The following is a 14,283-nucleotide window of genomic DNA, read 5'->3' as shown; positions in this document are numbered from 1 at the left end:
GAATCACATTAAATTGGATATAAAGATGTGCAGACACATACATCACAGTAAATGGTGTGGCGGAGCATCGCTCGCCAAGAATCCCACCTCAACAATCGGGTTATAGAATCGGCTTTAGATCCTATTAATAATTCACAATCTTGTTAGGGGAGAACAAACATTTCTGTTCAAGCAATTTGAGTCGTGGGATTGTTCCTGCAGGCTGGATGCGGCGGCGGATGCGGCGGCGGCGGCGGCGGCGGCCTCGGTGCAGGCGGGCGAGCAAGGCAGGCTGTGAGGTGTAAGCCCGGCTGTGTGTGGAAGAATAACTCCATGCTATTTCACAGTGTCTGCTTTCTTTATTAAAGCAGCGTCACAGTAAACATGTCTGCCGCTCTGCCCCCGTCTCATCCAGCGCCTCCCTCACCGAAGGCTTTTATTCTGAAGGGCTCGCAGTCGTCGCGGTGGGGTCGGGGGGGTTGTTTCATTAGACCGGATGGGATTTTTTTTTTTTTTTTTTTACCAATTAATCGACTGTAAAATATCAAAGAGTCGCAGAGTAAAGGAATCCGTGTAATTACAGAACAATTTTTAAATGGTTGAAGACTTCAGTGTTTTTGTGTTTAAATGTCAGAAAAGGCTCCGGATTATTTATTACTTTAATTCGACAGACCAAATTTAAAGATGTGGGATCTACTGTTTTATTTTGGCACGATCGTCTGCATCTGTTTCATGTTTCAAAATCGGGTAAAAAACATGCAGAGAAAACGATACCTGATATTTTAGCTGTCTATTATTTATTGTTTTATATTTTTTATTATTTGTTTTTTGCATGTACTGTATAGGTATTTAAAACCATAAAAGCAGCACAACAGCAGGTCAACTTGATGTTTTGGATATTTTACAGGCTGAGTGCATTATTATTGATAATTCAGGCCACAACCAAAAGATCCTTTAATTTTATCATCCTGATTTTATTCCTGATGTCGTGAACGTCGGTGGTTATAAATTTAGTTTGATTTGTTTTCTTTGAGGTAGAAAAATCCTGAAAATTCACAAAATAAAAGTCTGTAGAACATCTGAAAATCGAAATGGTATTCGTGTCGTGGATATTTCTAAGTATCGACCCTTCAGAGTTAAACCTCCGACCCTGTGTGGGCTCCCGACCCAGAGGTTGGGAACCACTGCTTTCAGATCATATCTCACGTTTGGAAAATAAGAAAACTAGTAGGAGGAGAAAGTTCAACACATTTTAAGAAGAATTATCTTCTTTTTTTTTTTACCGTGTTTCCTCTACTTTAAATTTTTTGCCTTTTTTTGATTTATTCTTTTTCCCTTTGTTGACATTAAAAAAAAAGTTTTTTTTTCTTTTTTTTTCACCTCTTTCCCTTTACTCTTCTTGTCTTCTTGCCTTTTTTTTAGACACGTTTGTTTATTTTTCTATTTAACTTTCCTCAGTATTGTTGTTTTTCTTTGAGCTTCTGTCCACCGTTTTTTAATTTTTTTTTTTAACATTTTGCTTTGACTGACGATAACGTGACAATTTTCTGCAGACGTGTTAGCCGGTCAAAAGTGTGCCTCACGAGGCGTTTCTATTAAAACACAATAAGTAGAAATAATGTTTCCACCTCAAATTTAAGAATGATGAAAATATTTCATCTTCACCACTCGGCTCCTTCTCTTCCTCTTTACTCTCCTCCACACAACAGACTGACAGTTTTATTCCGACGACTTACGAGAACGTTGCACGACTCATCTCTTCTTGTTATCCAGGACGTCACTCATCTGCCGACATCGTCACATCAGTCAGGCTGATTTTAAACTGCAGTTTTTCAAACACATAGATTCATAAGAGCAGATTTTTTTTTTTTACATTATTCAAAACATTTGTCAACATCTGGATTAACAAAAGTGACGGAAACTTTTTACCCATTAATTTGAATAAACTGTCACTTTAACAAACCTTTGAACGGGTTACTTTTAACTACCTATTTTAACTATTAGTTATAATGTTAACAACATCACTCTTCACCAGCTGTTTGTCTTTACTTGTCGGCCGCTGATCCAGTATGTAATCCATAACTAAAGTTAATATCAAATCTTTGTTAGAAATATCATAAAATAACGAAATTGAAATCGGGAGAATCTATGTCCAGATGTAGTTTAAAATTAAAATGAACCAACGTCCTGACGGTTGCAGTGATTTGTGGGATTTTTCTGGCTGCTGCTGGGAGAAAAAGAAATTATAAAACAAATGTTGAGGAATGAAGGAATCTGATTTGTTTTTCCCGTAAATGGACTTTGACAGAAACACGCGAACGTTCAGTTTGAAAATATATATTTACACAAATTTCAAACAGATGCAGACAATAATAAAGAACACCATCACACATAAAAGCTCTGATGAAGAGTGTTTGACGAATAGGATGAGGATGAATGTGTTGTCACACACTGCCTCCTGCTGGTGGAAACGCACTCCGACAGCCTCATCAGGAAAGAAGTTTGAAAAAAAAGACATGATTGGATCTTTTTTTGGAGGGGAACAAAAAGATATAAAAACTTGTCAAATAAAAGTTTTCAGAGTTCAAAGGTCAAACAGGAGATGAGGACAGTTTGTGTTTGAGAGGATGATTGTCGGGTTTATTCATTGTCCGAGTCGTCGCTGCACGTCTGCGGGGAGTCGATGCCGTTCTCTCCCAAGATGATGCTGCTGTACATCTTCTGCTGCTCCTCTTTCAACGAGTCCTTCACCTTCGCTCTCTTCAGCCCGCCGTCCCTGACAGACGCAAAACACAAAGACGTGCGTTAAATAACTTCAAGTGGAAGTAATGAAAGGAGGTTTCAAAAAAAGGCTGAAACACAATAATCAAACTTATTTTTTAAGCCAAACTTTTAAAGCCAAACTTCAGTCTTTGCATCCAGCTTCTTATTTATGAAAACCAACCGATTCTCTTTGAGCCTTTGTAATATTTGTTTCACAAAACATAGACATGCTTCACATTTCTGAATATTTTAGTCGAAATTTTACTCCGATACAAGTGGAAGCGTTTTTTTTTTAATTTTTCGAGAAAAAAAAAAATGATTGAAAAAAGATTCAGTTTTTGATTCCAGCTTCTTTTTTATGAAAACAAACTCTCTTTGAGTTTTGGATTATTTGTATAACAAAACATTTGGAATCATCTCTTTGGATCCTGCAAAGTGGTGATTTTCACCTTGTTTTTGAAATTACACAATTTTTTTGGCTTTTTAAAAGAAAAGTTTATTTAACCTTTACTGACGTTAACATCTCCGTTTCGCTCTCTTTGGCCACACCTGTGGTGATAAGCTGTAACTGCAGCTGTGTTAGAAAGTTTTGAATTGCACCCTACTTATTTGTATTTTTACTACGTACTGCAGCTTCCTCTAAAAAGTATATACCGTCGCATGTAGTATGTGTACAACAGGGACACACTTCTTCATCTTAAAACTGCACCTTGACCTTTGACCTTTTGGTCGTGTACGTTGTGATTTGTAGCGCGACATTTGAAGTCAAACGAAAAAGGATGCGTTTTGGAAAAAGTACGCTTCCTTTGAATGCCTGTTCTTCTTCTTCTTCTTTTTCTTCTTCTTCCTTTTATGGGCAGAGCATTAGCGCCACCTGCTGTCTCTTTGGCTCAGTCGGTTTCAAATCTGCCTTCACTCACCTGTAAACCACAGTGACGTGCTCTCACCTGTGTGAAAGGTGCTCTACAAATACCTCAGCACCATACTTGAGCATTTAGTGCTTCTCCACCTCTGAGGATGGGTGAACTGTTCGAAAGTCTGTTTGGCGGAGGACCGTCCTCACCATGCCAGGTCCAGCAGTCCTCCCTGATGAGCGATGACAGATTTGACTCTGTTGGCGAACCCAGCTGCGTCCTCGCCGTCCTGCTCGCAGCGTAAACACAGAACAGACGAGAGTGTTAGCATCACACGAGGCTGCGCGTTCACAGTGTGCGTTGGAGCGGCGCTGTGTGGACGTACGACTCGCCTGGAGTTTATAGTTTGGGTGGATAATCAGGGTCAGCTGACAGGAGGGGGACATGAATCAGAGTCTCATCTGCATATAAACTGACTTTTACCTTCATTCATGCAAGTTAAAAAAAAAAAAAAAAACTAAAAACAGAGGACCTCATACAGAGCCCTGTGGTACACCTCCATTTAGAAACAAAGAATATGAAACAGAGAGCAATCTGAAAGTCTTTCTCTTCTTCATGCTGTGGTTCTGCTTTTAAATAAGCTGACCAGAAAGTAATTCCTCCTCATCATCATCAGCTTCGGCTTCATCTTTATCTGCTGGGCGGTTGTCAAGGAAACCCTCCGATATAAAAAAATTAAAAAAGGCTTGTTCTGCAGTAAACCTGTCGCCCAGCTGCTGCAGAATCAAACAGACACACTTCTGTATCGTTGTGTCTTAGTTTACTCATCAGAACAGTGAGACAGCGCTGCCACCATCAGGCCAGACTGTGAATTAAAGCTTCTACCGTCTATAATTTTAATCCAGGAAACTGTTCATAAAAACAATTTATGTTGTCACAGACCTCGGTGCTCCGGCGACTCTGTACCCTCTTTCGATAAAAAAAAAAACCATTAGAAAACAGTTTAGACCTTTAAACAGCAGAACACTGTTTGAGACCCAACAGTTTAAATAGCAGGAAGCCGACAGTTCAGTTAAATTAATTAAAGAATTCAGCAATAGAACGTGTAAAGAGGCAGGTGGGATGTTTACGTGGTCTCATCAGCCATGGTAGATGATAATATGCTGCCTGTTCGAGATCAGATAAAGAACACGAACTGCACACGGACGCAGGTTCGACTGACGGAGTCGATGCCCGCTGCGCGTAATCAAAAGTGTTTCTCCCGGCAGGTGTGATGCTGCCGGTCTCGGAGGCGGAGTCACCTCGGGCGTACCTGTAAGGTCATGGGAGGGAGGTACCACACGTTGACGACGATGGCCCAGCTGGTCATCATGCGCAGCAGGTAGCTGACCATGTTGTATTTGCCGCTGTTCCAGAAAGCGTCGCCGAACCGAGGGTCGTACTGAGACACGGAGGAAAAACACCGAAGGTGAGTTCGGGTCCGGTTTGAGACCAACTGTGTTCGGACGTTTGTTCCGTCTGGAGCTTTTATACCTTGATGGCCACCGGGTATATCGTCCCTCCGATTTCAAAGCTTCCCTTCTTGAACATCATGACTGAAGTGTTGTTGATGCAGGTTCCTGTTAGAAACAGAGACACAGTTATCCAACCATCATCGTCGTCGTCGTCGTCATCACATGACGAGCCGCAGCGGGCACCGACCTTCAGGAAATATCATGATGGGAAGTTTGGTCTTCGCTGCAACGTGAGCTCTCAGCCTGCAGAGAGAAGAAGACATTTTCAGACCGACTTCACCGAGTCGTCGCAAAGCAGAGCAGCGAGTTTTGTCGCTTCTAAATTTAAAGGCATCATTCGTCGAGCGTCCGTCCATGGCGGTGATCGGGGCCTCCGATGGTGACTCTGGATCTCCTCTTTCAGTTTGATTTCTCGGCTGTTTGCTTCACTTCAGGCTCGCTCTTTTGGCTGAAACCTCAGGCTCAGTGCTCCTGACCTTTATGTCAATGGGGAGTTCCCAGTTAACGTGCATGCCACATGTTTCCTGTAACATGGTCACGCAGCAGCAGTGTGAGCCGCGCACACCCGAGGTCGAGTCTGCGGTCAGCGAAGAGTTTAAGGGAACAGCTCGGACTGAATTTGTAAAACTTCGCTGATTGAAGTTCCTTTTTCACAGTTCAGACGCCAGAGAGCAAACAATGAGGAGGACAGTACATGAAACTATTCATATTTATATCCCAGCTGTATGTAACAATAACTGTTTGTAATACATCTAATCAATTAATGTGACCTGGACACACATATTGATTATTAGAAATTGATTACTCGCATGGGTCAGGAGGCACCGTGGGTCAAATCTGCTGTGTAACATGATTGTATAGAGAGCAGTTCAAAGATGGCAAATACTGAAATGGCTAAAACGGACACAAAACAAAAATGAAGAGACACAAACAACCACAAAGAGACACAAAACAACAACAAAGAGACACAAAACAACCACAAAGACTCACAAAACAACAACAAAGACTCACAAAACAACAACAAAGACTCACAAAACAACCACAAAGAGACACAAAACAACAACAAAGAGACACAAAACAACCACAAATACTCACAAAACAACAACAAAGAGACACAAAACAACCACAAAGACTCACAAAACAATAACAAAGAGACACAAAACAACCACAAAAACTCACAAAACAACAACAAAGAGACACAAAACAACCACAAAGACTCACAAAACAACAACAAAGAGACACAAAACAACCACAGAGACTCACAAAACAACAATAAAGCCTCACAAAACAACCACGAGACACAAAACAACAACAAAGAGACACAAAACAGCCACAAGGAGACGTCCCCTAGTAGCACTACCAAAATTCTCTAATTGTCTTTTTGGGTCTTTAGATGTTAAAATCAAACTACTTGAGTTAAATGAGCTGATTTTTTTACTCATACACACACTCACTCGTTTTAGCAGATCAGAGCAAGCGGTCCGAACGGCACATTGTGGGCAGTCGTTATAAATTGAAGCGTCACCTGCTGGCCACAGCGTGGCGGTCCTTCATCTCGGACCTCTCGAACCACACGTGGGGGCAGGACCTCACCATGGACCTCTGAAGGACCCCCAGCAGGCCTCTGTGAATCTGCCCCACCTGAGGATGACATCCAAAAGAAGTTACAAAAAATAAAAACCCGTCCTGCGACAGACACACCTGCTGTCGCTGATGACGACAATGACGATGATGATGATGATGATGATACTCACCATCGCGTAGCAGCCGTCGTTGGCCAGAATCACCACGTCGATCGGCGTGGTGTGATTGGCGACGCAGATGCCTCCTTTCTGAGGTCTGTTCTCTCTGCACAGATACGAGGGAGACGCATGAAGAAGAGGAGGATGAAGAGTAACGCCGGCGACGAGTGAAAGGAAAAAGGAGGCCAAAGGGCGACTGACTTGTTGTAGTAGTGGATGGTCGCCGACAGTCCTCTGGCACAGATCCTGTAGCAGGTCAGGTGGACCAGCTCGCTCAGCCAGTTCTTCACACTGAAACACGGCAAATGTACAAACAGCTTCGTCTGAGAAAATCCGTGCGTCAGGAGTCGCAAACATCGTCGGACGTGTGGTGCGTTCGGCGAGGAGCCGTACCTGCTGTCGGGCAGGAATCCAACCAGAGTCGTCCCCATCACGAGCCACGAGAGGCCGATGGTGGCCAGAGTGATCCTGCAGCGACACAACAAGTCTCTTCTGTGACGGACGTCGACGGTTCAATTGAAATTTCGTACGGCGTCAGTCTTTTGTTTGTAGCGTCATCAGCTAAACTGAGACGACGGCTTCAGCTATTTTTCCGTCACCTATAGCTACTGCCACAAATGATCCAGCGTCATCTATTTCTACTTTTTAGCCATGATTCATTGATCCATTGATCCATTGATCCATGACCCAAATGTTACTTTTAAATTTTTTTTTTTATAATTTTTTTTTAGCATACAGCCGTTACTTTAAGCTGTTTACGTCTTTTAGCTATTTAAACCATCACTTTTAGATAACTATTTGTTAGTTTGAGTTAAACTATCTATTACTTAACTAATCATTTTAGTCTTTACTTTTAGTTCACTATTTGCTACTTTAAAGTATCTATTTGAACACTTGGCTAAGTGTTTATTACTTTTAGCTAATTATGCATTTTTACAAAGCAGTTAAACTATTACTTTTAGCCAACTATTTACTACTTAAAAGTACTTCATTACTTTTAGCTAACTGATTATTACTTTTGGCTAATTATGCATTTTAACTAACTTTTTAAACCATTATTTCTAGCTGGGTTTTTTTTTACTTTTAGCTAACTCTTTTCCCTTTGGCCAATTATGTCTTTTAATCATTTAAACCTTTATTCTAAACTAACTTCGAGCTATCTATTTTATTTATTATTTTTACCTAACCATTGACTTTAATACTTTTAACTGTTTATAATTTTTTTACCTATGCATGTCTTTTAGCAAACCTTAAAAAAAAAACCTGTTAGCTGACAATTTACTACTTTAAGGTGTCTTTTTAATCCATTACTTTTAGCATTTATTACTTAAAGCTATTTGTTTATCACATAAAATAACCATTTAAACCAATACTTTTAGCGAACTCCAAATTTAGACTGTTACTTTTACTATTTATTACTTTTTGCTACATCCCGGAAATACTCGAGTAAAATACAAGTACTTCAAATATTTCCGTTATTAAATGTTAAAAAAAAAAGAAAAAAGGTGCCTCTTGCGAAGGCCGAAGACGCTGAAAACTGGATTCTTACTCCATCACCGTCTCCCCGAGGAGGCGAGAGGTCGAGTTGCCTCAGACTGACCTGAGAGGGAAGAGGATGCAGTATCGCACGAAGACGCCGAGGCCCCAGATGACGGTGAGGCGGAGGCTGATGTAGCGGAAGTTCTGGTTGGTGCGGGTCAGGAGGTTCCAGGAGGCCAGCTCCTCGGAGGAGAAGCGCTGGGTCACCTGGTCGTCCACGATGCTCTCCAGACCCTTCTTGTAGAAATACAGGGAGTCGCTCAGGCAGAACTCCGCCCCTTCCGGGGGCCCGGGGCGCCGCAGCTGCCCCATCTCCTCCTCCATGGAGCCCCCCGCTCGCTCTATGATCCCTGGAACACAGTCAGCGGCAGCGCTCAGTTTATCCTGCCGGAGGTCTCCAACCCTTTTTCTTTTTTTTCTTTTTTTTTTTTTTACTCTGAGCGCTCCTTTTTCAAAATAAGAGTGTGCGAGAACCTACTCATGTTTACTCATTTACTCACATAGCTGAGCTCCGCCCAAACACGCTGAGTCAGCTTCTTTTATGTGAACAATAACAATCTGATACTCAGCAAACACATAAATTCAACAGCGTGTGGATGATTTGGATGAATGCCGACTGCAGTGCGCTCGGCTCTTGTGTGGCAAAAACTGGTTTAAAAAGTTTGAAATAAGTCGTTCAAATATAATCCAGTGTTTTCCCCTTCGATTGGGACCCCCTCCCGAAAGATACACACCTTTAAGGCAAAACCTGGACCCTGTGTGAAACTGGAGGGCTTTTAATTTGAAAAGTTGCGGCAAAATCTCCTGGTAGCTCCGCCCCCGCTGTTGCGGTCCCGCCGGAAATATTGTATTTATGTTATTTACCTCATTTACGAGCACCCGTTTCTTTACGGCTCAGTGTGAGAGTCTCTGCTGTGTTTGTGTCCTCTGATCTCTGCGTGTCTCACTAACCTCCGCTCCACTGACACAAGTGGAGGGAGCAAAGTTTAAAAAAAAAAAAAAAATCATTAATTTAAAAAACGGTGAAATGGATCACCAAATATACTATGTGTGGGCAACACTGCATATTGTTCGAAACCTCCGCGATCTACTCAGAACCGGGTCGAAGGCTGCAGGTTCGAGACCCGTCGGTCACGTGATAAACAGATCGGGTCACGTGATAAACAGATCGGGTCAGGTGATAAACAGATCGGGGTCAGGTGATAGTGGACACCTCTGTGTACTCTCTTATTTAACCCCAGACTACAGAACCACACCCGTTCTGCTTTATAACGATCCGGTTCTGACTCAGCATAATAGTGATGATGATGATGATGATGATAATCAGCTGCTGGTTGGCGGTTTTAATCGCTCTGAATATTGATTGTGTGGATAGCTGATGGGAAGCTGAAACCTTGAAATGAGATTAGAGCGGTCCAGCGGAGGAACAGTGTGCGTTATGTTTGAGCACCAGCAGTCTGAGGATCACGAGGGCGCTGACCTCTGGGGTTTAACCTCTTCATGGACACTGGGTACAGTGGAAAGAAAGCAGGACCGCGGGGAGTCACTCTAACTCACGTGTTGTGTCTCCGTGATCGATTTATTTTTTTTGTGGGCACTTTGCATCTTTTTGCGTTGCGTAGTTCTGTGTCTCTTTGTAGTCGTATCTCATCTCACTGTGTTTGTATGGTTTCTTTTCAGCCATTTTATATCTTTGTTTAATTTTCTTTTTTCTTTTTTTTACTCATGCTCCAGCTCCCCGACCTCCATGTTGTCTTGTCGTCGTTTTGAGTCTGTTTGCGTTCATTTTTTTGGAACTCTTTCTGGTTCGTCTGTGTGCGTTTCCTCGCCTTTAGTTTGTTTCCTGGTTTGTTACTGTCTTCGCTGGTGACTCAGTCGTGACCTGCAGCTGACGGACTTTTAAATCATTCACACTGTGCACGCTGTTGTGGTTGTTTAGTCGTTTTGTTCGGTCTGTGGTGTCGTTGTGTTGTTTTGCTTCCCGTTTATGTGATTTCTTTATGTTTCGTGTCACTCCATTTGCTTTCAAGTTCGGGCCTGTAAAGGGTTAAACGTGTAGCTTTGACACACGGCAGCACGCAGAGCCAGTGTGTGTATGGGTGTGTGTATGGGTGTGTGTGCGTCTGTGTGTGTCTGAATATTCCTCTGTGTGTGTCTGTGTGTTATTGTGTGTGTCTGTGTGTCCCTGTGTGTTTCCGAGTGTTTGATTGTTCCTGTGTATGTTCCTGTGTCCCTGTGTGGGTCTGTGTGTTCTTGTGTGTTCCTGTGTGCGTCTGTGTGTGCGTCTGGACTCGAGCCCGCTGTTTGACTAACGTTATGCAACCCTTTGTTGCATCATCACCCTGAGACGAGCAGTGTGTTTCCTCCCACAGAGCGACACCCCGATATCAGACGCTGCAGCTGACCAATGGGGGAGCCCCGACACGACGTCACATGACCCGAGCTGAAACAAATACGTCATAGAGCAGGACACCATGTGCTGAGAAAGGTCTGCCAGTCACATGACCCGTCTTCTCCACAATGTTTCAACAATTCACACATCTAAAACACAGGCAGACCCGTTTCAGAGGCAGTTTGCTAAAAACACTGAATTCAAACTCAAATCTCAAAATAAAGATCTTAATTTTTTTTTTTACTTTTAAACAGAGATTTTATATTATCAAATAACAATAATTTTATTTGTCTTATTTTTTTTAACTATGATTTTTCTATTTTATTTTTTTCCAATTATATGCTATTGTTTATATTTTAACATATTATGTTCTTTTTTTCCTTTACCCTTTATCTTATGTATTTATTTACGTTATCAAATATTTTTTGTGATTGTTGCTCCAGCATATGTAGTATATGTTTTGATTGTTATTGTATTGATTGTTTCTGGTTCTTTTTTTTTTAATGTACTTTTTTTTAATTTAACTTTTATTTTTAAATGCTTGTTAATTATTTTTTTTTTATCTAATCTTATTTCATGTTGGATTCTATTTCCTAATTTTCCTGTTATTATTGTACATTTTTATTTTTGTTTAATTATTATTATATTTATTAATTTACACAATATAAAATTTTATGGGCTTTCCTTCAGCATATTTTGTATATTCTATTGATGATGTTATTTTCATATTATTATTGATTGTCTTTTTTTAATGTTATTGTTTATTTTCAAATGTTTGTTGATATTTTTCAAATTTTCTTTTTATATTTCATTTTGAAATCCTTTTTTTTATTCATTCATTTCCTCTGTTGCTGCTGTAGCGTATTTTCTTTTTGATAATTTTATGTTATTGATTATTGATCATCAGGCCAGTTTTTCTCACATTGTTTTCAGTGTCAATAAAAGATCTTTGATTGTGTATTTCGTTCTATTATCATGATGCCCTGTTAGTAGTAGTAGTATGTAGTTGTTGTTGTTGTTGTTGTTGTTGTTTTGCGCTGACGTGGACAGACTCACCGCTGGGCAGAGGGACGGGCATGCTGGGCTGCTCCCGCCGTTCTCTCTGGATCCGTAACGTGGCCCACTGCAGAGACAGTTATTTTCAGATGACCTCTGATGCCTGACACCACACTGCTGCTGCTGCTGCTGCTCATTTCCTAACTGCACACACATGTTGAGTAAAAAAACCACAAACAGAAGTTCCCCTGAGGACAGGCCATCTGCGTGCGGCTGGGTTACCTCAAGGATTTTGACCAGGATCTGGATGTAGACCCCGGAGACCCCCAGAGAGAGGCCGAACATGGCGGGCAGCATGATGAAGAACACCACCACGAACATCCACGCCTGGAAAACGCCCGCAGCCACACACCACAGGTCCTCCATCGCCGACGGCCAAGGTCAGTCTGCTGCTCCGAGGTCACCTCATCATCTGCCAACAGCAAAGCAGCACTGGGGTCAATGCATGTTTCTGGCGATTTAACAGAGCGACTGGGCCGACGCTGAAATATCTCGACAGCTGTTGGACGGGTTGTGCTAACAGTTCGTGTTCCCCTCATGACGAACCGCAAGGACTCTTTTTTTTTTTTCCTGAGGCCATCATCAGGTCACTTTGGTTAATGACTAGAGGCTGTATATAAAAACAGGAAGTAGCCTCGGTGATGTCACCTTCGGGTTTCCTGCAGAGCGTTTAAAATCTCAGTTCCAAGTGTCTCTAACCGTCGTACTCCTGGCTGATCTGAAAATGGTCAAAAGAGGTGGTGCGTGGGTGCAGCCCGAGGCGGTCCAAATAAAGCCTGGTTGCAGCTCTGCAGCTGTGACTCCACCCACCTGTCACTCAAATCAGCCCCGCCCCCTTTATTTTGCAGAACTTTAGGCCTTAATACAATTTAAACGGTGAGTTCTATAAAAAATTCGTACAGTTGTCGTGAGCACGGAAATTAACAACAAAGACCAAAACTTTTTTTTTGTACCGGGCTGTAAACATGCTTATTTCTACTGTAAACATGTATATATCTGTTATAACGTTTTAACACCGAGGTCTGTGGGACCTGGCGCGCTGCTGGAGCCTCTAGTGGACATTTGAGGAACTGCGTGTTTTAAGTTTTCATGTTTTATGCTACCTGGTTGTGACCAAATTTCTGCAGACCTAATGACGTTTATTTTTCTGCAGCTGTACTGAAACAATTGATCAACTAAACGAGACAATAATTAGCACAACCAGTCGATAATGAGAATTAGTCACGGCCCTGTAAATCCAGCTATAGTTCAATCTTATTATTTTTTAAATTATTACATGTATTTTTTTAAAGTAAACTCTGAATTAAAATGAATGAGGAACAATAGCTATCAAATAAATGTATTAAAAAATACAATACTGAAATTTTAATGTAGTTGTAAATCAGTATTTTCCTTTTTCTACTTTATATTACTACTCCATTACAAGGAAGTACAGTAGAAACTTATTTATTTCATTTTTTATATTTTAATCTGTTTTGTAATTTATGTGTGTTTACAGTACGTGTATGTGGTGTAAATGTTCAATGTTTTAATTGTTTACTATTATTTTTCTGTAATTCATGACTGTTTCAGCTTGTTTTTAACATAAAAACTGAATATATTTACATATCAAGCCATACTATTTACTTTTAAACATATACAAAAGGCTTTATTTAACATGAGCAGCAGCAATCAGTTGATTAATCAATCTAGAGAAATCAAATCATCAATTTGTAGTGTAGTTTAGTATGCATAGAAGAAGTCTTAAAACTCATAATTGAATATATTAAACTCAATAAAACAGTGTCTTACGGAGGAAATAACACTTTTGAACTCTTAAAAATAACAAATCAATCAAAAAGAACAAAGTTTGTACTTTTTACGTGTAGATGAAATTTTTTTTTTTAGTACAAAATGCACAATAATCGAATACAATATGATGAATTTATTACCAGACTGGGAAAAAAAAAAAAAAAAAGCAGTTGAAACGATCTCAGCCAAGTTTGTTAATTAAAGAAGTAATAATTACCTAATAATGTAATATTATTATGTAATAACATAAACAGGCTATGTCATAATTGAACACACGCGAGTAAAATACACATCTGAAAGCGGGACTTTGAAAGTTTTTTTTTTTTTTGTTTGTTTTTTTTACATTTTCAGTTGTGTTAAAGTAACGTTACTGAAACGCAGGTTTAAAGGAGGAGAGCTCCAGCTGTACCGTTAGTCCAGTTTACCGATCGCTATTTCAGCTCAACTAAATTAAAAGCGGGCCGGTAACCGGAGGGACGGTGAGAAGGAGCAAACACACACCTGTACGTGTGACGTGTGAATTACCTGCCAGCGGCGAAACGCTCTCAAACGTCCAGCTGCGACAGGCGAACCGGACCTCTCGTTAGTTACCGGGTTGTGAAGCCGAGTCCGCGGACGGTCTCGTGAAGCCCCGCCCCCTTTTTTTTTTTTTT

General features: G+C 41.0%; 1 protein-coding gene across 1 annotated transcript; it reads right to left on the bottom strand.

Moving 5' to 3' along the window:
• Positions 1–2,300: 2,300 nt before the first annotated feature.
• gpat3 (glycerol-3-phosphate acyltransferase 3) lies at positions 2,301–14,256 on the bottom strand. The gene is made up of 13 exons (XM_069167327.1): positions 14,156–14,256; positions 12,062–12,251; positions 11,840–11,906; positions 8,453–8,741; positions 7,246–7,320; positions 7,054–7,143; positions 6,865–6,958; positions 6,636–6,751; positions 5,298–5,353; positions 5,130–5,215; positions 4,909–5,037; positions 3,806–3,885; positions 2,301–2,755 (listed from the first exon to the last, which is right to left on the bottom strand). The coding sequence occupies exons 2-13, from the start codon at positions 12,203–12,205 to the stop codon at positions 2,620–2,622; spliced, it is 1,362 nt and encodes a 453-aa protein (XP_069023428.1). The 5' UTR covers positions 12,206–12,251; positions 14,156–14,256; the 3' UTR covers positions 2,301–2,619.
• Positions 14,257–14,283: the final 27 nt, after the last annotated feature.

The sequence above is a fragment of the Embiotoca jacksoni genome, unplaced genomic scaffold (assembly GCF_022577435.1).
Source record: "Embiotoca jacksoni isolate LCO1_2020_lvr unplaced genomic scaffold, fEmbJac1.0.p SCAF_10, whole genome shotgun sequence".
Lineage (NCBI taxonomy): Eukaryota > Metazoa > Chordata > Actinopteri > Embiotocidae > Embiotoca > Embiotoca jacksoni.
Note: the sequence above shows the minus strand (reverse complement) of the source record. Positions and strands in the feature narration are given on the sequence as shown.